Source organism: Ammospiza nelsoni, chromosome 1, assembly GCF_027579445.1.
Source record: "Ammospiza nelsoni isolate bAmmNel1 chromosome 1, bAmmNel1.pri, whole genome shotgun sequence".
Lineage (NCBI taxonomy): Eukaryota > Metazoa > Chordata > Aves > Passeriformes > Passerellidae > Ammospiza > Ammospiza nelsoni.
This window is the reverse complement of record NC_080633.1, coordinates 20,586,857-20,611,084: the sequence shown is the minus strand read 5'-3', so window position 1 is coordinate 20,611,084 and position 24,228 is coordinate 20,586,857. Positions and strand designations below refer to the sequence as shown.

Below are 24,228 nucleotides of genomic sequence, written 5' to 3'. Positions count from 1 at the left end.
CCTTCTGTGACCATCCTAGACCAGCAATAACATGTTGAATTCTTCAATATGTTGAATTGTTCTTTCTGTATCTCCCTGTTCTCTGTGTTTCACTGCAACAAGGCTTTAAGAAGACAATGTTCCACATGACTCTACATCACATGTAAAAAATAAAAATAAAAATCTTGCCCACGCATGGGAACAATCACCTATAGGCAGATTTTGCAACTTTATAGCATTTATAGCACCTCTCCAATATCTCAGTGATGCAGAGGATTTATAATACAACAGGTCTTTTTATTATGTATCTGTAATACAAGTGTTTTCAAACATGCTGAGTTCCTGACACTCGTTGCAGGTTGGATTAAAAGTTTTAACATTTGACTTCAGGGAGATCAGGAGTTTGTTATTTCTGTGGCACTGTGAGAACATACTCACGTTATCTTTCCATGCAGCAGGAGATAGCATGTGCCCCTAATGTATGTATGTTTGCAAGTTGAGAAGTTAGGTCTGCTGTTCATGTTATCACTGCTGTATCCCAAAATAGAAAAGTGCAGGCAGATTGGATTGTGTTAGATAATGGTAACCATAATAACCAATAACAATCTGCAAATGATAAGCAGTTTTAATGTTTAAAAATAAAATTTATATAGCATTCCTGTACTTCCATGGGCATACTTTCAGATTTTATTATTCATTCATTTGAAGCTTGGTTTTGAGATTTAAGATGTGACATTAATCTTAAGGAAGTGTTTTCATTATTGCATCTTGAATTAGTTGACACTGGTTTATTATATACCTAAACTATATCTCACAGAATAAAATTTTACTTAACAACCCTCTTTCAGATGTACACCATCTGTAAGGGAGAATTACAACCATCCTACGTGATGCATGGAATTTTATGGAAGGAGATAGATTTTTTATTTTGTGATTGGATGTAAAATGGATACATTCAGGAAAGAAATACCAAGTTTTCTGGAAGTTAATGCAGTGTACTTTGATAATTTGGAATCTGCACCATGTTCAGGGATGCTGCCCATCACTTCAGCTGATATGAAAATGAAACAAACAAAAAAACGCAAACCCTTCTAACTTGCCCCAAACTATGCTATTTCTTTTGAGGGATGCTTTTAAAAGAAAGGAAGGTATCATTCAAGAGAAGGAAGTGGTCTAAATTGTGTCCTGGCCCTGCCAACCCCCTCCTTGCCTACCCCCAGCACAAAAATATGGATGTTTAAGCACAAATCTGGGAAACTCCAACTGAATTACTTAACATGTCATGAAACTGTCGGAGCAATGTGGTGGTATGAGCAAGCTTTTAACTCTTCTGGGTTAGCATGCTCTCAATCTTCCTTGCTGAGGCAGTACTATCATTTTCATAAAACATGTGAATGTTTCTTACAATGTGGAGTCCTGTTTTGGCTGTTCTTAACTGCTGAGACCCTGCAGTTACCATCACACAGAGTTACAGTGGCAATGAAAGAGCTGGAAAAGACCCATTCTTCTAAATGTGCTGATGTCCAGAGGAACAAGGCAGCCTGGCTTCAGATCCATGCTGTAGCTCTTTCAGGGCAGTAATACTCCTGAAAATTTGAGTTTATGCTGCTGGAAGGGTGCTGCCCACAGTTAGAATGACCCCTATGGGAGAAAATCAATGGGAGAGCTAAAATTCATAGAAAAAAAAACCTAGTTGCTAATCATTATTTTCACATATAAATAACCTTGTTAAGAAATTATTCAGTGCTGGTGTGGGATGGGACAGAATGGGATAGTTTGGATGCAGGGTAATGAAAGTGCAATAGCTCTTGCTCTTTCATGCCATATGTGAGAAGGAACAGCTTATTCAGAGTTTTTTGGCCAAAAGTTTCCTTAACAATTCTTGCTGCTAGCTGTGTAAAGGTGTTACAAGCTGTTGACATTCTTCACTGGGATTTGAATTTAAATCTGAATTAGGTAAGAGAGAGTCAATTGTTTTCCATAGAGTTCCAAAAAAAAAAAAATGTTGTTACTGTTGGATACAAGCTGAAAGATTCTTGTTTATCAAGAAAGGTCTGTTTAGTCTATTAACCTTGACAACCATGTCAGCATTTTTTTCTGTTTGTTTTCCCAAAGGCACTGTGTTGAAGTACTATGATATACAAAGCTATTTATAGTGTAGACAGTTCATAGCTATGCTTAAAAAACATGGGTCAGGGTTTAAATACCAGAGTTAAATGCTATTCTCTTTGACAATCTGAAAAGTCATTATGCGTAATCCCTGAAAATTAAAATAGAGAGATGGAATCCCTAAAATATCAATGTGAAACAGATAATTTTTAATTTCACAGAGTACTTGAGGTAAAAAGGAACCTCTGAAGCTATTCCAGTTACCTGCTCAGAGCAAGGCCACCTAAAGCTGGTAACCCAAGACCATGTTCAGATGGCTTTTGACTATCTCTAAGGATTGAGACTCCAGAACCTTCCTGGGCAATCTGTGCCAGTGCTCTCTGACCCCCTCAGTAAAATTAAAAAATAATAATAAAAAAATTCTCTGTGTCCAAATGTATTTTCCTATATTTCAATCAATACTCATTTCTTTTTGCCTTTTCATTAAGAGTCACTAAATACAATCTGGCTCTGTCTTTATTCCCCTTCTACCAGACACTGTACACCTTAATAGAATTTTATGAAAGGAGCAAAACTTAGGGAAGCAGTCAGGGAAAAAAAACTCCACACATATTGACACACCTGTGTTTGTACCAGTTTACCTCTGTTAACACATGATTAATATTGCTATTGCTGTGTCAGCTTCTACAGGTGAGCAAGAGCTACTTTAAAAGTGCTTGTATACATTAAATAAGGGATTTGCTTTATCCTTGTGATTTACTTCATCATTTCAGACTGTGGTCTTGACTCTAGCAGTCACAGTGTTTTATTTTTCTTTAGTTTGAATGCTGGTTTTTAAGGTCCAGTCTTCATCAAGTTATGTTGGTGTAGCTCTCTGTCACACATCTGCAAGAACATGTCCTGCTGGAAAGTGCCAGTTGGGGAGAGGAGCAATTCCACCCTTAGCTTTATTTCCACCTACCAGTTTTTAGATGCATTTCTGTGCTTTTGACACTTTCTGCCTTCATCCCAGTTCCATTCTATTTCAAAATAGAGTAGAACTTTGTCTCTTGCTGAAGTCTCCAACTTACAGGTTTTCCAATGGCCTGTATCAGCCTTGATCAGCCAGTTCTGCCCAGGCATTCCATCTCAGCCTCTCTGCCTGGCTCCACACCATTCCACTCCTTCCTGCTAACCTCCTAGCTTTAGGCTGCTCAGATAGCAAGCTGTCTCTGTGAAGGCCTTTTCAAATCCTGTTGTGCTCCCTGCCTACCATGAACATTTTTCTTGCAGGACCTTAGTACTGTCTTCTCGCCTAGCTTCTGTGCTCTCCTCCCTGTGGGTCATGCTGCTGCCATCCATCCTTGTTCTGCACTCTGGTTTTCTGCTTTTCCCATCCCACCACCTCTTCAGCCCCATGGTTCACAGATTCCTTTTTCAAAACTCTCTCTCCCCCTCCATGCTTCCCTCATACTCCTCCATCTCCTCCACTTCTCTGCTTGCTCTTTCTGGACCATGGCATTCTGCCTGCAAGGGTCAGCCCTGGTGAGATGCTGCCCACCCTGAGTCCCTTGCCTCAGTCAGCTACTGGGGGAACCATGTGCAGCAAAACCCCTGTGCTGTCACTTAGCTGGGAGAGGGGCACAGGTCATCCAGAAGTGCTTTGCTAAGTTTAAACACCCTCAACAGGGGTAGCATTTTTGCAGACTTTTAATTCTTGAACCATAAAAGCTATATGCAAATTTGCTTTGTGGAGCCCTGAGACAGACTTTGGTACCTGTCATGATGTTTCAGTTCAAGAGAGCAATGAGCAATTCAGCTTATTTACTGTCCAAGCTGCCAAACTCTGGCTACTTGTGCTGTCTGTAGTGAGAATTACTTGTGACATGAAAGTCACTTATGGTGACAGCCTGAATAATGCCCTAAGTCTCTGTTGAGTGTATGCAAACTGCAGTCCTCCCTGATTTCATATTCACTGCCAAAGTACAGGAGCTGATGAAATTATTTTTAAAAATTATCATAATTTTTAATACATACAGAGCAATATGATTTACTTTTTTTGATGTTAGGAGTACTTGTAACATTCCTGCTGATTTTCTTTTTCTCCAAATTAGTTGTGAGAGCCATATCCAAAAGGGAGCAATCAAGCCACAGCACCCAAATTTCAATTGCTTAGAAGAGCTGTATCAGACAAGCAAAGTAATGTGTGATGACACTGGCTTTGCCAGTTTTGACAGGTGTGGTTTCACACTAAAAACACTGTGTGGGAAAACTTGGGCAATTACATTAAAGCTAATAAGTGTGTGTGACCACACTCATTCAGCATCAATAGGAGCAACCAGCTTGGACAAGTGGTGATTACATTCCAATAGAGGTGTCTGATGCCTGTTAGCCTCCATGCAGGAATGATGCATGTTTTATTTACGCTCTTGGAATGAACTATTATGATATTATTTGTTTGAAGCGTAATTTGCAATGGATATAATGCAAAGTGACCAGTTCAGCTGACAGATTTAAACTAATGCTATTTTGTAAACATATGGTTGGAAATAAAATTAATGTCTTCTGATTTCTGATTTGCCCTTTTCCAACCATTTTCTTGGGTTTAACTCTGCTTGTGGATACATAAAAGAAGATAAAAAAATCTAGACTCATGAGTCACATCACATATAGTCAACAGAGCACCAAAGGTCTGTTTTGACAGAGAAAACAGATTGAGAGAAGAATATCCTACTAACTCACGCAAAGAAACTGAGTTAGTCAAGAGATGTATTTAAAATAAGCAGGGGATGATGCAAGGGAAGGAACAGGGAAGATATTTACAATGTATTTAAACTGCTTCGTTTGCTGGTTTTATTAGGAAAGGGGTCTTGTTCTCTTTCTTCTGTGAAAGAGAAGGAAATTGAGTAGCACAAACTGGTTTTCAATGCTATATCTTGTCATGAGATGCTGTCTATATTGTATTAACTTGATTATAGATATAAATGGGCAAGCATACACCCACACATTTCCTCCTTAAGAAATTACATATTCCATATTTTTTTCTTAGTGCTTATGTATAGTTCCGGTTATAGGATATAGTGCTAGCAGCAGTGTGAACTATGAAGAATTGAGAGGACTGAGCTGGGCAGGGATGGGTTTCATAGTGCTGTTTGAAAGCAGTTTTGATCGGGGTTGTGTTACTGGATGCTGACTGGTGGCCTCTTCCTCAGTTGTAAGGAACAGCCTTTCCCAGCGGGCAATATTTCTGCGTACTTGGTTTACTTTATGCTGTATTCCTACACCATCTTTATTGGGATTTATTTTTAAGGCCCATTTTAATATTAGTTTGGGAATGCAGTTGGGGAATTGGTCTCTGAAGTCTTTCAGCTGTGTTTTAGCCTGCTCTTTTGCTTTTTTTACTCTTTCTTGTCTGCTCTGCCTGCACTAGAAGTTGGCCAGGAGCGAGGCGGGTCCTTGGATTCCTCTGTCCCGGTGAGGTATTCCATGCCGGATCCGCTTCCCGCGGCTGGAGGTAGCGGGTGTAACTTTTCAGTAACCATTGTGGCACAGAGATAAAGTTACACCGTGTTTACAGAGCGGGCTGGGACTAACCAGTGCGAGGAAGCAACGAAGCGAGCGAAACATGCAAAAGGGAAACTATTCCGGGCTGCTTATTTGCTCGTTTGTTTGTTTTTAGAAAGACATAGATCGTGAGATAGCTGCATGAGTTTCTGCAGCACGGTCAGAGCAGCGAGGGGTATGTGCGAGCCGAGCTCCCCGCGGCTCACCCGGCCGCAGCAGCCTGTCCCTCACGGGCCCCGGCGGCTCCTCCCGGTCCCTCCCGGGCCCCGGCCGCAGCAGCCTGTCCCTCACGGGCCCCGGCGGCTCCTCCCGGGCCCTCCTGTCCTCCGTGGCTCCGCGGGCCGCACTCGCGCTCTCCCGGCCGCGCTTTCCCCGCTCAGAGTTTGGGCGGCGTCGCGCCAGGCGGGGCAGGGCCGGAACGCGGCGCTGCCGCCCCGCGCTGCCCGCACCGCCCCATCCCTCAGCCCGCACCGCCCCGTCTCGTTCCATCCCATCCCGTCTTGTTCCATCCTATCCTGTCCCGTCCCGCCCTCCGCACCGCACTGCTCCGTCCCTCTGTCCCGCACTGCCCCGTCCCTCTGTCCCGCCTGCCCCGGCTGTGGCTGCCCGCCCCGTCCCGCTGCCCGCCCCGCCCCGCCCGGCTCCGCACGGGTTCGGGGCTGCCACTGCCGCTGCCGCCCGCGGAGTTTCGCAGTTTTCCATCGCGCCGGTCCCGCGGCCCTCGCAGCAGACTCCGAGTTCATGCCCGAGAGCCCCGGTGCCTCAGGAGCAGCCCAGGCGTGGGAAAGGAGCCTGGGAAGCCCGCCCGGCTGGGACGCGGGAGCCGAGGATGCAGGGGAAGATCTGACTTCAGGCGGCCGGGCGCTCGGGGCAACTGGTGTCAGACCGCGAAGGAGTAACTATGTACCTTTTTGGCAGTGAGGAGTACGAAGTGGTAAGATGTGAACTAGTGATTTTTTTTTTCCTTAGTTTGTACTTGTTTATCATGTTCCAATCTCAAGTTTATTGGGCAGCTTTGAATTTCTGTCATTATCGTTTTTTCTGTGTTTGAACTTTAGTATTCACCAATTCGATGGCTTTTTAAATATGGCATTTTTCTCCAAATTCTTCAAGTTGTGAGGTACTATTTGGTAGATAAAATTGAATTTACTTTCCTTGTCTTGTTTCTTGCATTGTGGTGGCATTGAAAGTATTTAACTACTGAGTATTACAAGGCTGTTTGGACTCTCAGTTGAGCAAACTCATGCCTCCAAATAATTCAGAATTTGTCTCATACTTTGTAATGTAAATAGACTACAAGGAGTTACGGAACTGGCCTTAGCAGTATGTTTGTGGGGATGTTGCCAAACCATTTCTTTTGTACAAAAGTCCAAAGCATGTCATTGTAATGTACTGCAGTGTCTATCAAAAGAGCTAGCTTACAAAAACCCAAACACACCCATGTTAAGATCTGACACTCTTTTCTTAAGTACGTGTGTAGAACAGTGTTTGAAATAACTTGATGATGTCAGAGAAGACCAGAAGAAAACCACTAACAGCTCCACACTTCTGCATGGCATTGTTAGCTGACATAAAAGTTTGCGTTTTTGCAGCCTGTGGTTCAAGTGCTACGTTGTAAGCAAAATGGATGGATTCTTCCACCCACACACATTTGTGACTGAGTCCAAATCTGAGGAGCTTTGGGGAAGAATAACACCGAAAAATATGTATGAACTAGACTATAGGACATCAAAATAAATTTCACAAGCTCAAAAGTGCTACATTCTTTGCATTTAACTGGCAATTGCAAATGTTTTGTTTTGATTGTTGAAGTTGCTCTTTGAAGTATAAGAGGGCCTTTTATGGCAGTCTGGTTTCTACAACACATTTCAAGGAATTAATTTAGTTATTTTGGATTTTTTTCCTCTTTTATTTTTCTTTTCTAAATTCCAGCCGGCTATGTTTTTTAGATGCAACAAATGTAGAAGACATTCAGGAAAATAATTTAAGTGCAGCTGTGTGCACATTGAACTCATTTGTGAATGTGTGACTTACACAAACTTTTACAAACCAAGCTAGGGAGCTGAAAAGAACTTAGTTTTTCCAAAGCAGTAAGCCACAGGGCATTGCAGTGATTATGCTATAGAATGTTTATGTGTGTATAAACATTATAAAGCAGGAGAGAGTGTCAAAACTTTGAAGCCTTTTTTTTTCTTATTTGATTACATTCAGATATCTGTAAAGGGTAGCAAGTCACTCTTAACAGACTTTTTCATTTTTGCTCTTCATTTCATTGTATCCTGCGGAGTTACTTCCTTGTTCATACAGCAAGCAAGTCTGAAATTTTAAAATGTCTTGCAAATAACATAGATAACTGAAGAATGGTGTTAGGGCTTTGGATTGAGATCTCAATCTCTTTCTCTGATGCTGTTTCAGCTTCTAAAAAATTCTGAAGTATTCTGTGTCATAGAAAGTAGTTCAGTGTTTGAGACAACTTTCCCAGGCACATGAGCCATCTCATTCCAGTCCCTTTTCTACACCATGCTGACACAAAGTGAAATAGCATCAATAGAAAAAGTAAGAAGCCCACCATGAATGGTGTGGAGTGTGGGGTTAGGGTTTTTTAATTGCCTTCTTTTTTCTTTTTTTTTTTTCTTTCATTCTTTTTTGATGTCTCTAGAGGTCCCTGAAACTGAAGAGTAATGATCTCCTCAAACAAAATGTGTCACTAAGTGCGGACTAAAATACCATTTGGGTTTTTTCTTAGTTTTTTTTAGAGCAAGGCAGTTTGGGGGAAAAGAAGGATGTACTTTTGTGGTGTTATTTTGGCAGCCAGACTTACCAAGATGTTTGCTTTACTCAGTGATAAGTAAAATGGAATTGATGGTATACATAAAGCTTGAATTTAGCTTTTATTGTTCAGTAAAAGCTAAATCAATGTGAAACTTCTATCTGTACAGATCTGTTGTTCATGAAGCCATATGCTCTGTACTGTGAAAAAGTAATTTGTTTTATCTTCCCACACAATTACTTCAGTCACTGAAGGACAAAGTGAGGGAAAAGTGACAGTGAAGAATTTCAGGGTTTAATTTTAAGTTTACTATTAATTTAAAGCAATTTTAAATAAGTTTAAGGAATTCTAGCTATGCATATAATATTTGATTTTTATCCTAGGAAGGAGAATATTGATGAAAAGAAACATAGCATCATTAAAGCATCTCTTAGAGGAATTCAGTAAATCCATCTCTTAAAACTCAATATTTAAATAGAGTAATAGAGAAATGGGACTGTGTATGATCATTTTTTGCATTTCATCTGCAAACACACACATGTCCACATGAGCACACAGACACGTTTGCAGAAACATTTGTAGCTGAGGTGGTGTTCTAACCCAGCTGGATTGAATAGCCAAATGCCACAGACTGGTACTACCAACTTTTGCATCCACTCTGCTTTCTTTTTATTCCTGTGTATAAACAAGCTTGAATTATTAGCTCACTCTGAGTGCATTGTAAGTCCAGATATCTGACATCACTGATAATTAACTCTGATACTATCTCCCACCAACCCCAGCTGACAAAGATAATATTGCTTAAGAATCAGTTATCAAAAGAAAAAAGTTTGGGTTTACAACTACTTCATATTAAAAATAAACACAAAGGGTCATGACACAGTGACAAAAGCTATATTTTTGACATAAAGTAAATGAATAAATTTATTAATAATAAACCACGTAGCAGTGGTCCTTTGCTATTTCCATTAGTATTTCCATAAATGTTCTAACTGGGGATGCACAGTGTCTTCCACATTACATTTTAGAACTTTAAGTAGATGCTTATTAAGCTTTTTATGAGTGATGAAATAAACATATAGAATATTTTTAGGCATTCTTTGCCACATACCTGACAAAGTAGATGTGTTTGCCTATAGTAAGCAATTTAATTTCATAAATACAGGAGACTGTAAAAAGCTGCAGACCCAGCAGTCTCATTTGTGCCTGTAAATTGTTTGTTTAGGCCTTTTCCTGTTTGTTTGGGAAATAAACCTCTGGTTAAAGGGAATAAATAAATAAATTAAACAGAACTGGAGTAGTTAATCAAAAATGAAACAGAAAGAGGGAGGTCCTTTTCACAGACGCTTGGTAGATCGTAGTCTGCATTACTCTCCCAAAACAAAAGCATCTAAACCTTACTCCCAACAGACTTTGGAGTTCCACATAAGGGATGATGGGACTCCAGATGGTGCTGGCAAGGCTGGGAGGCTCTGCTGTGCCCCAGCAGAGCATTTCCCATGGCTGCAGAACATCTGCTCCTCCTCCCTCAGGTGGGCCTTGCCAGGGCTCTGGGTGCTGGCAGCTCCAGCCACATCCCTCCTGCCTTCCCTGGGGCTGTGCCAGGGCTGGTGGCACCCACTTGTCCTCAGCTGGACACCTTTGGTGTTTTGTCACTCCTTCCCACCAGTAGTCCCCTGGCAGAGACTTTGGGCTCTGATGTATGAGCATGATCCAACACTGTGATGGTAAGTGTAGGGTTAATTAGGATTTCTTCTGAGAAAAACATAATCACTGGGAAGCTGTTCTTTTAGCAGAGTAGTTCAGAGGCAGCAAGTTTTCTTGGTTATTGGTAATTTAAGAAAAATAATTGAATTTCATTCATTCTATTGCGTGTAACTTTCAGATTTTTTGATCTATTTTTAACTTTCCTAAGAAACTCAAAACTTGGCTTTTTTTGATCTCCAAAGATATTCTTTTGGGAAACCTCTTTATAAGTCCACTGAATTGCTTGTGATGTCTGGAGCATATGTTTTGGTTGCCTTGGAAATTGAGCATTTGTCACTTGTGTTCTCCAGGCAAAAGTTTTGAACTTGTCTATTTAAATTAAATCTTCGCTTCTGTTGAGTTTGCCTACGTCCTCTTGAAGGATGGAGCACTTCTTTTGGAATAATAAGTATGATGTTGATAAATGCCAGTTATACTCATGACTCCTGCCAGGCAGAATTATCTTCCAAAAAGTATGAAAATCTATCTGCTAAATTTCTAAAGGAGGGGAATATCTTGGAGCAGTCAAATGTCATTCAGGTTTGAGAAGAGTTACTCTTTGACTGTTCTTCATGAATCAGACAGATCCCAATTCTGTGTGTACAGGCATTCTGCTGATAGGCTAATTTTCAAGGGAAAACCCCGCCTATTTTTGAAATATTTAAAGTCCTAGAAATCAGTAGGGACAATACAGTGATATATTTACTCTGAGTCATTGCTACTTACCTTGTATCAGAAACTGAGTGAAGGGAGAAAAAGATGTTGTTTAAGATCAGAGAAAGTCACTTGCAACTTTTTAGCAATGGTAGTTTTCATCATACTGTGGATTGACATGGAAATGTATGAAAATAAATCAGAATTGCTTCTTTGGGAACCTCTCCCTTGAATTGCAATTGAATTGAATTAAAGCGTTTGTTATTACAAGGATGGTTTGGCAAATTACCTATGGCAGAACAGTGTACAAATTTAACCATAAGATTTTGGAATGACTTTCCCACATTCACCTTAGTTCAACCTACGGCAACAACATCTAATGCTATGTTCAGATAGATAAGTTGTACAACATGTGACTGTAATTTGACGTACAGACTTGAAAGGCAGTCAGATTAAATTCAGTCTCTGAGGTTTGCTTCAGAGCCATGAGTCTGTCCTTTGAAAAATCCCTTGACATTTTGATTCTTTATCTTTAAATTTTAGGAGACACTTGGCTTATTTCTAGTGACAATAGCACTTGGTTAATTTTCAACTGCAAATATTGTACAGATGCACAGGAAATTGAGTTATTCATGCCTGAAAATGTGTGTTTAGTGAGAAGTACTCTTATGTGGAAGAAACAAGTGCTTATATGTGAAGATAGATGGGCTCACATCCAGAGCTGCATGTAGAAACAGAGCTGATTTGTGAAACAGTCACCCTTAGCAAGGCTTTTTCCTGTGGGTTTTCTGCAGCAGCCAAAGTGTAGAAGCAATAGAGTTTCCTTTTCCTAAATTGGAAAAATGAGGGTCATTCTGTATGGCATCATTCGCCATGACTAGCTCAGAGACCTCGCAGCTGTGTTTAAGCACTGCATATGAGTTTTGGGATTTCCCTAAGGAAAGCTGGGAGAGCTGGTGGTTCTGATGGTGTAGCAGAATGGCTCCTGAAACAGTTTCAGTTTAGAATAGGGAAACACTAGAGAGGAAAATCCCAATAAACCCATGCAGAGGAAAGTATTGGTCATTTCTGTGTTACTCCCAAGACAGCCAGTGTACTTGCCAGTTAGTGATTTGCACAACTGTAGTGACCATACTTCTTTCCTCAGAGAAAAATCAGTGTTTAATCTAATGTCCTGTAGTTTATGTGAAGTAGATATTTTAATAGCGATGTTCCTATTTGTTTCATATAACTTCTATTTCCTTGCCTCCTGTCTTTAATTTGAATTTCAGTGACTAAGGATGGAGCCTTTTATATTTTTGAGAGTATATCGAAGGTACTTATAGTATGTGTGACATTCCCCTACCTCTGCCCCCACAGTCCAACACATGAACAGTCAATTAAAAGGTGGGGAGCTCTGTGGGGGCCATGGGTGGAGGCATGAGCTGTAGTCCCTGTTATGTACATGTGTCTGTGAGTAGTGGATCAGCTGTCCCTTGTGTGGAGCTCAGAACACCTGATTTTCAGTGTAGGGTGGGTCCTAGGGAGTGTGGAGCTCAGGAGATTAAAGACAAGGTTTCTCCCTTCAGGTAATAACATTTAGAAATAGATATTTCCAACAAAAAATGTGAGGTAAGTCAATGACTGCAATTTATCTGGATCCTTTTTACTGGTTTAGTGCTGAGCGATGCCTGAACACAATGAAGGAAGGGAATGAGCATTTCTCTTACTGTGGAAGAGGATCATGGTGAGTGCATGATGTTTGAGAAGCAGGTTTGTGCCTGAGGCATGTGTGAGAGGGAGCCCTGTGAAAGTCAAATGGTTTCTGACATTTAGAAACCAACCCCGATAACCAGCTCCAGGTGAAATAGCAAAGGAGAAGTTTACTCCAGCTTAAGGAGTAGTGTGTAAGAGAAATAGTGTGGAAACTGGCCTGGGTTGGCAGGACCAGTGCAGTTCACCTCACAAACATGAAAAAAAAAAATAACAAAATCAGGGTGCTTAAAAGTCCCACCAGACTGTTTGAGGGAGCTCTGAATCTCTCAACTACTTTTCCATTTGTGAGACAGCAGAGGGAAGGAGGTCTCTCACAGGACCTGGCTTCTGAGTGTATTGATAGCACCAAGGCCTGATGAACTCTGTTAATTCATCTATTGGTCTTGGTTTCGGTTCATTTCCATTAGAAGGAAATGGCCATGATAATGACCTGTGGCAATGCACTGCTCAGCCTCATGCTGCACAAGGCACTTTACCTCAGTGATGGGAACCAGCATGGATTTGGGGAAAAAAAATAACCTGATAACTTCATGATCAGGATTGCTTGAGTTTTTCTATTCTATATTCATCATTTATCCTACAGGCCCTGATAGAAATAATTGGATATTTTTCAGTGAGGAATTTGTATGAAGCTAATGTAGCCATAAAAAAGTGTTAATGATAGAAGGAGTAATCTAGGCAGGACAGTACAGAGTTAACAAGCTAGTTAGTTGGGCTTCCCTGATTTATGTAGCTACATACTTAATTCTTGGATTCCTCTGTACACTGTGTGAGTGTGTCCAGGCTTTTGGAAATTATTTACAACTTCCTCCCTCTTATGCCACATGTATTCATAGTTCTTATTTAATTAAATGTCAGGAGACCTATGTAGCTAGAGGTGTCCTCTGGGTAAAAGATACTAATGGCATATGGTTTAAGTAATCAATTTATAATGCTTGGGGTGGAGCCCTGCATACAAAAGTTGAGCTATTTAGAGGAAGGTGGCTGGAATGTCTTTGGTTAAGGAAATGGGACATGCATATGCTGTGCATGAATATGGTGCAAAATAAATTCAGGTCCTGCAGGAACCCGGTGTTCTGCCTCTAATAATAGCCTTACTTTAAAGTTTGTTTTCCACTTGGTATTTGTGCCATGCATTTTGATGTGTACGTTGTTTAGCCTGTGGATGGATGTGAGGTAGCAGAAGGGGTGGCAGAAGGGTTAGCAGAAGATGTTTTATGTGCAGAATGGAAATCGTGCCTTCCCTGCAGCACATATGGGAAGCTGAAGTCAAGAAGGCATGCTGGCACTGTCTGCCATGCTGCCTGCTCGCCTGGCTGCCTGTTTTAGCCTCCCTATCCTGGGCAGCACAGCTCCTCTCCCATCAATGGTGTGCGAGGCGGTGGCTGCCAGCCTGGGCAGCTTGTTGCTCTCTTGACCTTTCAAAACTCCAACAGTTACAGCAGCTCAATTAAGCACTCCTAGCAGGCAGGCTGGATATAGTCCAATGGCATTTTGATAAAAACCTTCCACATGGGGAAATCAAGGACCAAAAATCCCATTTCAGAATATTTGATGTGAAGTTTCTTTGATAAACTTTTTGGGCCACAAGTCCTTTTTTACCCCCTTTGTTTTCCTTTTCTTTTACAGTTGAGGCTGTGTGTTTATGTCTGTTTGGGAATATGTTTCTGTTTTCTAGTTGATGATAGTAAGTAAGATGATTTGTTCTGATGAACAAATTCAGTAGCAGCTGATCAGAGCAAATCTATAATTTGTTCTTATTTAACACTGGCTCTCAGGAAGGCTATCACAGGGGAAAAATCCATCTAACTCTTTATGGAAGTCATGGACATCTATCCTCATGAAGACATGTCTACTCTAAATTATAAACAAGCTCCGGGAACTGGAATGACTAAATGAAATGCTGTTTGTTTACTTACACTGCATGTTACTTTCCAGATAATTACTTCAGCTGATGAATAAGAATTACAAAGTCCAGAGGATAGGTAACACATCTTTAATAGGAATCATCAATTCTTTTTTTCAGCTGTCTTTTATTTACACAGAAGTGGGTAATGATAACCATGCTTTTTTATTATTCTTATTTTATACATCTCTGACCAGATTAATTTCTAAGATTCTGCTGGGAAAAAAAATTAGCAAAATTTTGGTGTTTTCATTGCAGTAACTACAGACCCATAGGAACCAGCCATTTTAAAAGGTTTTTTCCTGAGAAATGAAAGATTAAAATCCCTGGGAAATTCTCCTATGCACATTTCATTTTACATTGTCGTTTACAACACAGTGTGATTCTATACATTTTAATTTAGCAATGCGTAGGAATTTTTGATGTTTAAAATTCTAGTATTCCATCTTATATTTTATGGTTTATAATATAGTGTTAAAGTTCTGTTAGAGCTTACAAACCAATCAAATGGAGTTAATAAGAATTGGGGTTAATATTTTTTTTTTTTACCTTTTTAAGGCAGTTTCTGTGTTTCTTACAAATATCTATACAGATGTTCTTATTAAAAATAAATTCTTTAAATCAAAGTAGTTTTTTATTGGTATAAGAAAAGCAGTTTTGTTTCTGAAATACAGAATGAGAGTGCTTTCTACTCAGCTGAGTGCTTAAGTCTAAGGACTGGTAGACCATTACAAGAATTTTTAAGCAGAGGGAACAATCAAAGCCCAGTTTATGGGAGCAAGGCGGATACATTAATATTGCTAGTTAAGAATCATAAGAATATAGTAGTATTTCAAAGCTATTCCTATTAGTAACAACTAAGTATGATATAAAAGATCTGTACATGTCTTTTCATGAAGTATATTTGTCTGAAAGGAAATTACAAACTTAGTTTACTTCCCTGGAGGTAACTGAAGTTTATTATATGTGCAGAAGTGGGCTTTACTAAAATTGACTTTTGCATATCTTCATAGAATTGTTTCTATCTGCTTGTAGAGGCAGATCAGCTGGCTAATTTTTGAGGCTAAATGTCAAACTTCATAGTTTATTATCCTAAGATGTAATTACTCCTAGAACTTCTTTACACTTCTGTTTGGTGTAGGAGATTGAAGACTAAAACCCTTTGTAAAGCTGCAGAATTTTAATCCATGGAGATTAGACCTCAGCTAGACAAGGTCCTGAGCAATCTGCTGTGGTTTTGAATATGCTGCTTACTCTTGAGCAGGAGGTTGGACTAGATGTCCTTTCCTCCACATGTCCTCTCACCAGTCTCCTTCTTTTCTTTGATTCCACTGAGAGAATGCAGACTATATAAAAATCTTCAGGGCACAAAGGAAGAATCCCCATGTTTTTACTTCGTAAGTCAAGACTCACTCTTAGAAATTGTCATCATGTCCAGCAGTTGCCCAGCAACTGATTTAGTTCCTGTTAGTGAAGGATGCCCATCACAATTCTGAAATTTTAGGCCTTTAATCTTTAATTCACTGTGGTTGTTTTGCCTTCATCTGGATTCCATGTAAGTATGGGATAATATCTATAAAGTGAGATATGAAAGAGGCATTAGATTGTTGCTCAAATATAGTCAATTTATCATATGTCTCCTCATATATTTAGGAAAGTTGTGTTGTTTCCCTTAATTCCTTCTAAAATGGAATAATTCAAATTGTGTGCTGTAATTCTGTTATTCATTATAGACATCCTGGCAGGAACATGGGTGGCCTTCAGTCATGCTTAAGTGGAATCATAAGATTCCCTGTACAAGACCTTAGTACCATATGTGAAATTTTGATTTTGCTGGTGGACATTTCACTTGAACGTGACATTGGGAAAATACTTCATTTCTTTTAAATAACCACCACATACACCTATTTCCTGGTAAATTAAGCTGCTTTGTCTTCTGGGAGGTTTCCTTTGCATGCATGAATGTTATCTCTCTCCTCTCCTGCCAGGAACATAGATTTGTAAGGAAAAATTAATAATTCAGTTCAGTCATGTCTTTTTAATGCTGTCATCACTTTGGATCCAGAGGTTCAGTGGAATTTGCAGGCAAGATAATCTGGGGAATGGTCTGGTTGGGACTGTCCTGGTGTGCTGAGGGACAAGACATAATTCAGCTGATACCGTTTCCTATAGCTGTTTTTGACTTGTCACCACAGGAATAAATTTTGATATATTCCTGTAATAAAATGCCTCCCAGGGAAATGCATACATTTTTAAAAATTCCAAACACTGCAAATTTTCCTGTTTTCTTTAGGGTTATTTTAAATAAACTTGGACATCTGTGTCTGTAAGTGTGGTGGGAGAGATTAGTCCTGCCAGTTATACAACATGTTTTGTGGATCAGCTTGACCTGTAACAATTGAAAGTGTTGCCCTTGTGCTTCTCCGGTAGATTTTATGATGTGAATGCAATGCTATTCAACTTCAATAAGGTCTGTTTTAGCACAATCAAGAGAGGAAGCAAGAAGGAACTGCTAGGGAAATCATAGACTATGATGATTTTGAAAATTAACAGGAATGAAAAATACTGACACCCTCTCAAATCATGAAATGATCCAGGTTTGCAGACAACTGACAAAACATGAGAAGTTATAAAAGAGCACACTTGTGTTACTGTGCCAGCTTCAGCAACAAGCGTTTCCTTTTCTTCTGCATGATGAAGGAAACAATAAGCCATGATTCTTTTTTAAGCATTGTAAAGTTAAAAACTTTGAACAGGAAGGGAGATGATAACTGTATGAATTATTGATGATCATAAATGGAATAACTCTTACAGAAGGAATAATGGAAGGAGAGCAGTGCAAATCAAGAATGACATTCTGGTTAACTTAAATAAAATTTTTCAATATTTTGTATTGGAAAGAAATGTTTCAGACTAATTGAAATCAGTTAAGAATAAATGTAAAATTAAAACAAAAAGAATAAATAAGATACAAAATCCTTTTTTTTTCCTCCAAAATTGAGTTTAGCTGGCATAATATTGAGAATTCCTCTTGACAGCCAAGAGGATTTCTTGAAGTATTGAATTTAGTGATGACTTATGACTTTTAGCTGACCAGGGAATCTAGCATTATGTCTAGAGAATGTTTGAGGGGTTTTGAGTACAATGTGGTTTAGCAGTGCATATACACTCTACTGAATGGGCCATAGGTGTGACCTAGGAGAGGTGATGCATCTTGGGTTTTTTAGCATTTTTAAATTTTTTGCCTGCCTGTGCACACTTTGGGGACTGACTTCATGTAAATCAAAATGAACACAGAGCACCTGTTGAATGCTTGTAAGCAGAAAAAAAAACCAGTTGTGGAATCAGCTTTCTACTTGTGTGCTTCAATTCAGAAGCCTAGAACGACTGGGTAATTATTGGCTAATAAAATATTATTTTAATGGAAAGCTTCATAGAGTACAGAGGTGATTAAATGTTGTAAAAATTTCTATTGTTAAAAATAGGCAAAAGGAAGAGAGTAGCTTACAAACTATCCGTTTCAAGCCAGGCATATGAGCCCAAATAACATTGAGGCAATTTTTTTGGGTTTTGGTATTTTTATACAGTATTTTTCATCCTAGAAAAGATACCTTTCTGCTTTTGTGATCTCTGCTGCTAAACTGGAGAGTGGCAAGAACTAGCAAAAGTTCAGAAAATGCTCATTGGCCTGCCATCCATCTCTTACATGCTTGAAATACTCTCTCATATTTCTCTCCTATTACCCTGATATTTCTCCTCTTGAAGTTTTGTCCTTCTTTGTCATGGTGCTCATCCTCTGGATAATCTGAATGATGCCCATCATTCACCTACCTACATTTGGCTGCTCCTTGTTCACTCTATCTGTAGGACTCTCATCCAAATACAACTTGCTTTCCTAATTAGCACAGCAGAATGGCAATCTCAGAGCCACCTTTGTCATATTCCTGTTGTTCAGTGGGAATTCAGCAGTGACAGCAGCAGAGGACACATGATACTTTTGGGTGGTAATTCTTCAAGCAGAAACCGATTCCCTTGTAAACTGGAAGAAACAGAACTTTTAGCTGAGCATAACTGTATGAGTTTAAGGAGAAAATTTATTTCATTTCTAAACAATGGATCAGAGAGGAAAAAAAGCAGCCTCTAGCCTGTGGAGTTCCTGAAGGAAACAAATTGTTTGGGATGACATAGGATTGTTTGCATTTCTTTGATGAAAGTTAGCATAACATACTTTGAGACCTTAAGACTTGCAGAACTGGAGTTTCTATTCTTGTGTCTTTTCATCACTGCAGTAGCTGGAGACTCATTTTTAACCAGAAACTTGCAAGGGTAAATCTCTTTATCTGAGGGATTTTACGCATTTTTTGATCCTGGTAGCATATTAATAATGTCACTTTACAACAAAGTGAGATACTGCTTGCCTTAAAATTTTTGAACAAGTTTACTGTTGCACAGCAAATCTGAAAACGATGTTTTGCCAAATGTGTATATTGTCTCTTTTTAAAAAGAATTCCATTGTATTTCTTGTTGCAGATTCTTTTGAAATCCCAAACTCACGAGAAGTAGTACAGGCACTCTATCCAGGGAGATGATCACAGCATTCATTAGAACATAGCTGCTTGACTGTGACTAGCTTTAGTGCCCCAACAGAAAGATGTGAATAAATCTGAGAGGATGATTCAGGATGGTTGCAGCTGGATCACTTGACTTGCAGATACAGCCTGAGGGAATGGGGCTTGCACAGCCCAGAGTCGAGATCCCTCAGCATCCACAAGGAGGTTATTAACAGCAAGGAGCTGGGCTCCTCAGAGGTGTGTGTGGCAGGGCAATCAAACGTGTATTGTCTGCCAGTATTCAGTATTGCAACAATAGATGAAAGAAAACCAGTGTTATATCCTCTAGAAGAGGAAATGGCTCAGTGAGGGATATGATGTAACTGACCCAGGCAAAGTCTGTTCTGAAGCAGAAAGAATGTTCCTGATGTTTCTCCTATGTCTGAAAATGCTTGGTCTTCTAGGTTGCAATAATTTTAGAAACCTGAGTTCAGTTGTTATCCTGGAAAATATCTGTTCTATTTTTCCAACCTGTGAATGTCCCAGAACACAGAAAAATACTTCAGCACTGAATTATAAAATTATTCACCTTTTGCTTTTATGATTTCCTTGAATTTTTCTTTTGCAATTCATTTATATTTTATTTATTTTCAGGTTAGCATCTAACCTAATCAGGTTAGCACCATCTTCATCAGCAAGCACGTTTCTGTTTCCATGTTGTCTAAAACATACCTTGCCCTTTTAACTCTCACATCTTCATTTAAGCAGTCTTATTTCTAGTGTTAGCATAAACCCATAGTACAAAATCTGTTTTATCTATGAGAAAATACACTTAGATTTATTCAGTATTGTATATTTTATACTATCAGATGGTTTCCTAGAAACTTCTATTATTTTTTGTTGTAAACAAGTATAGTATATACTCTCCACATTCTTGCATTGTCTTGCGCTTGGAAAACAGGGACAATAACATGCAGAGCCCTCAGTCTTATTTCTTAGTAAAGAGATGGGGATAGTGCTCTAAAAATGATCAGATTCAGAATCACAAACTGTTTCACTCTCCTTCTTTCAGAGGACAGTTGGTGGAGCTGTGCAAGCAGTGACAGCCATAGATGGGGATGGGAGAATCATTTATTGCTTCCTTTAGCTTGATATCCTCATCCATTCTGTGTGGATGCACTAGGTCAGGTGGCTTTTTGAGACAAATCTAAATGAGCCAATGGATGTGAACAGTTGGCATCATGCAATCTATCCATTAACTGAAGTATTTTTGGTTTAGAACAAAAACTATGAAAGTCTATGCTGGAGAAAGGGAATTTTTCAAGATTATTTTGATAGGTGATAGACAAGAGGTACAAAAGGTCTTTCCAGAGATATTTTCATTTATTCAAAGTACTGCATACTGTTGTGTTTTTGAAATCAGATGAGAGTAATTGTAATGTGTAAATAGTGAAAAAGGAGCCTCGTCCTCTTGGTAAGATCCCAAGTAGTTTGCTTTGTTTCGTGCTAGACCTGTGGGTAGGTAATGGGAACAAAGAAACAGTCCTGTTATTCTTCAAGGAATCTATGGGGATGAAGACTGAAGCAAAGGACTAACTTAAAACCACAAAGACTCATGTGGTTTTGGCACTCTCAGAAACTGGGCTTAGATTAAGCCCATTAATGAGGATGTATTTTTTGTTGTGTTTATATCCTGAAATAAATGATGCCAGACAGTGCAAAACTGCTTACTTGGTGTTTCTGGTGGTATCAAAGAGAGGAAGGCTGCAGGTGCTAAAGGGTCATTGTGTCTGCAAGAGATACCTGGGCTGAATCACAAATGAACATCTGTTTTAAGGGCTTGAGGTTTCAGTGAGCCTGGGTGAGGGAAATTTAATTAATTCCTTAGTCTTCATATGCACAGTTTATCAGAGGTCTTGGTGAGAAAACCTTTCCTAATCTAAGTGGTGAGCAAATGACAGTGTTCTAGGTCAAGACGGTCATTGAATGTTGTTAACAAGAGAATGTTGTTAACATGACGAGAAAATCAAAATTTCAGTAGCAGATGATCTGGAAAATAAACTTATCAGTAGACAACTAGTGTATGACAGCAGTATCTTCAGAGTGTATGATTGTCAGACTAACTCATTAAGAGATGGCAAAAAAGATATTTATTTAAACAGACAAAAACTGTATTTATGGTATAAAAGTGAAGGCTAGCAAGCAGAAGTATGTATAAAAGCAGTTGTTACCTTTGAAAACTGACAAAGTTTTAGTGCTGGAACTTGAAGTTGTCATTGGGACAGTTGAGAGCCCCTAGTTAAGGATTAAGGGACAAACAAAAAAAGCAGATATCATTGTGAGAGTCTTCTATAGGGCACTCAGCTAGGATGATGACACCGATGAATTATTCTTTAAACAATTAAGGGATGGTTCTAAATCATCCATCCTTGTCCTTATGGGGGACTTCAGTTTGCCAAATGTTAACTGGGATCACTACAAAGCTAGCAAAACCAGGTCCAGAAGATCCCTAAAACATTTGGATGATGACTTCATGACAGGGACTAAGGGAGCTGGCTGGGAAAGATGCCCTCCTTGATTCGATGCTTGCTAGCAAGAGGATCTCATGAAGTGGTTTTTGATTACCTTTTTGGTGACTGAGACCATGGAGCAGTTGAGTTTAAAAACTCAGGTGACAGGTGGAAAACTGCCAGCAAATCTTCAACTCTAGATATGCTAGATATGAGGGGACCAGACTTCAGGCTGCTCAGGGAACTGGTGAATAAGGTTCCTGGGAAAATACTGCTGAGGATGTTGGGCTCCATCAGTGCTGGCTGCTCTTTCAGCCCCACCTCTTAATGGCACAGGAGTGGGCAATTTCAAAATGTCAGAGGTCCACCAGGCAAGAGAGATGGCAGGGTTGGCTGAGTAGGATCTTCTTCTGGAGCTAAGGCAAAAAAAAGACGGTGGAAGAAAGGTTGGGTGACATGGGACAACTGCAGAGACAGCAGAGAGAAAACTCATGCAGATGAAGCTCAATTAGAGTTGAAGTTACCCACTACTGTGGGGGGCAATAGAAAGTATTTTTAAAGAGGCAGTCCAGTAATACCTTTGACCTGTTACTTGATGAGTATGGTCACCTCACAAACAGGGACATAGGAAAAGCAGAGTTATTTAATGCTTTCTTTGCTTCAACATTTTGGATGGGCTTTGAGGGTCCCAGAGCCCTGAGCATGGATGGACCATGACTGTGAGAATGATAAACTTCCAGTCAGCTCCAAATTTGTGCAGGATTTTCTGCCTGTCACTCAGTGGGGCTTGATGAGATTATTAGAGTCCTCAAAGAGCTGGCCGATGTCATTGCAAGACCTCTCTCAATGATTTTTGAACAGTCTTGGTGATCTGGAGAGGACTCAGTTGACTCTTCAATGACTGATAAAATTATGGTGAATATTGTTCTGGGAGTTACTGAAAACCACCTAAAAGACAATGCATTGTTGGTCACAGCCAGACCACTTCTTGAGGAGAAGGTCCCGCTTGACAGACTTATTTTCCTTTTATGACAATATAATCCACCCAGTTGGTCAAGGGGAGCCAGTTGATAGAATCTTTTTGGATTTCAGTAAAGCTTTCAATCCTCTCACAGAGCCCTTCTGCACAAGATGTCCAGCTCACAGCTGGATGAACACATCCTGTGATGGGTGAGCAGCTGGCTCATGGGTCAGGCACAAAGGGTTACAGAGAATGGAGTGACATCGGACTGGGGATCTTATGGGATTCTGGAATCTAGTGGGATTCTGAGGTTTTACAGGGCTCCATCTTAAAAGCAGTTCTCTTCAACATCTTCATAAATGACTTGGACACAAGACATAGTGATATACTGAAGAAGTTTGGTGATGACAATAAATTGGGATGAGCTGTTGGCTCCCTTCAAGGCATAGATGCCCTGCAGAGAGATGTTGTTAAATCAGAGGGCTGGACAATCACCAATCAAATGAAATTCAACAAGGGAAAGTGCTGGATTCTGCACCTGGGATGGGGCAACCCTGGATGTACAGACAGACTGGGGAATGAGATGCTGGAGAGCAGAGCCGTGGAAAGGGACCTGGGGGTCTTGGCCCATGGCAAGCTGAACCTGAGCCAGCAGTGCCCTGGCAGCCAGGAGGGCCAACCCTGTCCTGGGGGGCATCAGGCACAGCATGGCCAGCAGGGCAAGGGAGGGATTGTCCTGCTCTGCTCTGCTCTGCTCTGCTCTGGGGCATCCTCACCCTGAGTGCTGGGGGCAGTTTTGGATGCCACAATATAAAAAAGACATTAAACTGTTAGAGTGTCCATAGGACGGCAGCAAAGATGGTGAAGGGTCTGGAGGGAAGCTCTATGAGGAGCAGCTGGAGTCACTTGGTCTGTTGAACCAGGAGGACATTGAGGGGAGACCTCATTGCAATTCCAATTACAATTTCCTTGTGGGAGGAAGCAGAGGGGAAGACACTGATCTTTTCTCTGTCTTGCCCAGTGGCAGGACCCAAGGGAATAACCTGAAGCTGACTCAGGGAAGTTCAGGCTGGATGTCAGGAAAAGCTTCTTCACCCAGAGGGTGGTTGGGCACTGGAACAGCTCCTCAGGGAAGTGGTCAAAGCACAAAGCCTGACAGAGCTCAAGGAGAGTTTGGAAAATGCTCACAAACAAATGTTGTAATTCTTGGGGATGGTCTCTTGAAGGACCAAGAGTTGGACTTGATCCTTTTGGGTCTCTTTCAATCCGAGACATTTTATGATTCTGTGAAATAGTAAAATACATAAGAGTTCATTGCATATACTTAACGTCACCGTTTTTAATAAGGTGAAAAATGAATAAAAAAGTAAGCCCCCAAACCTTCCATTTTTTTATCTGGAGTAGATTAAAAATGTTAGATTTGAAAACCAGGTAAGGCCTGTATGTATGGAGATCAAAAATAAAATTCAAGGGAAATAGTCTTTTTTTCCTTCAGAATTCTCCACTGGTAACAGAATTTCATGTTGAATTTTCAAGGAAGCTATTTTTAAGTATGCAGAAATTCTTAATGACTTGAACCAAAATCCCAGATAAAAATATACTGACGATCTGGAACACAGAATCTAAATTGGCACTTTTAACTGAGCTGAGACAAATTGGGATGATGGTTGCCATGCTTTCCTGCAAATTCTTTCCTTTTCTAGCTTTCTGGTTTTTTGTTGACACCCCAGATGTGTTTTCCATTT

General features: G+C 40.0%; 1 protein-coding gene across 1 annotated transcript in view; it reads left to right on the top strand.

Moving 5' to 3' along the window:
- The first annotated feature begins 6,368 nt into the window (after positions 1–6,368).
- CACNB2 (calcium voltage-gated channel auxiliary subunit beta 2) overlaps positions 6,369–24,228 on the top strand; it is a 111,462-nt gene continuing 93,602 nt past the window's right edge. Inside the window, exon 1 of the mRNA XM_059480570.1 lies at positions 6,369–6,565. Within this exon, the coding sequence (XP_059336553.1) occupies positions 6,533–6,565 (33 nt within the window). The 5' untranslated portion in view covers positions 6,369–6,532. The remainder of the gene's footprint in view (positions 6,566–24,228) is intronic.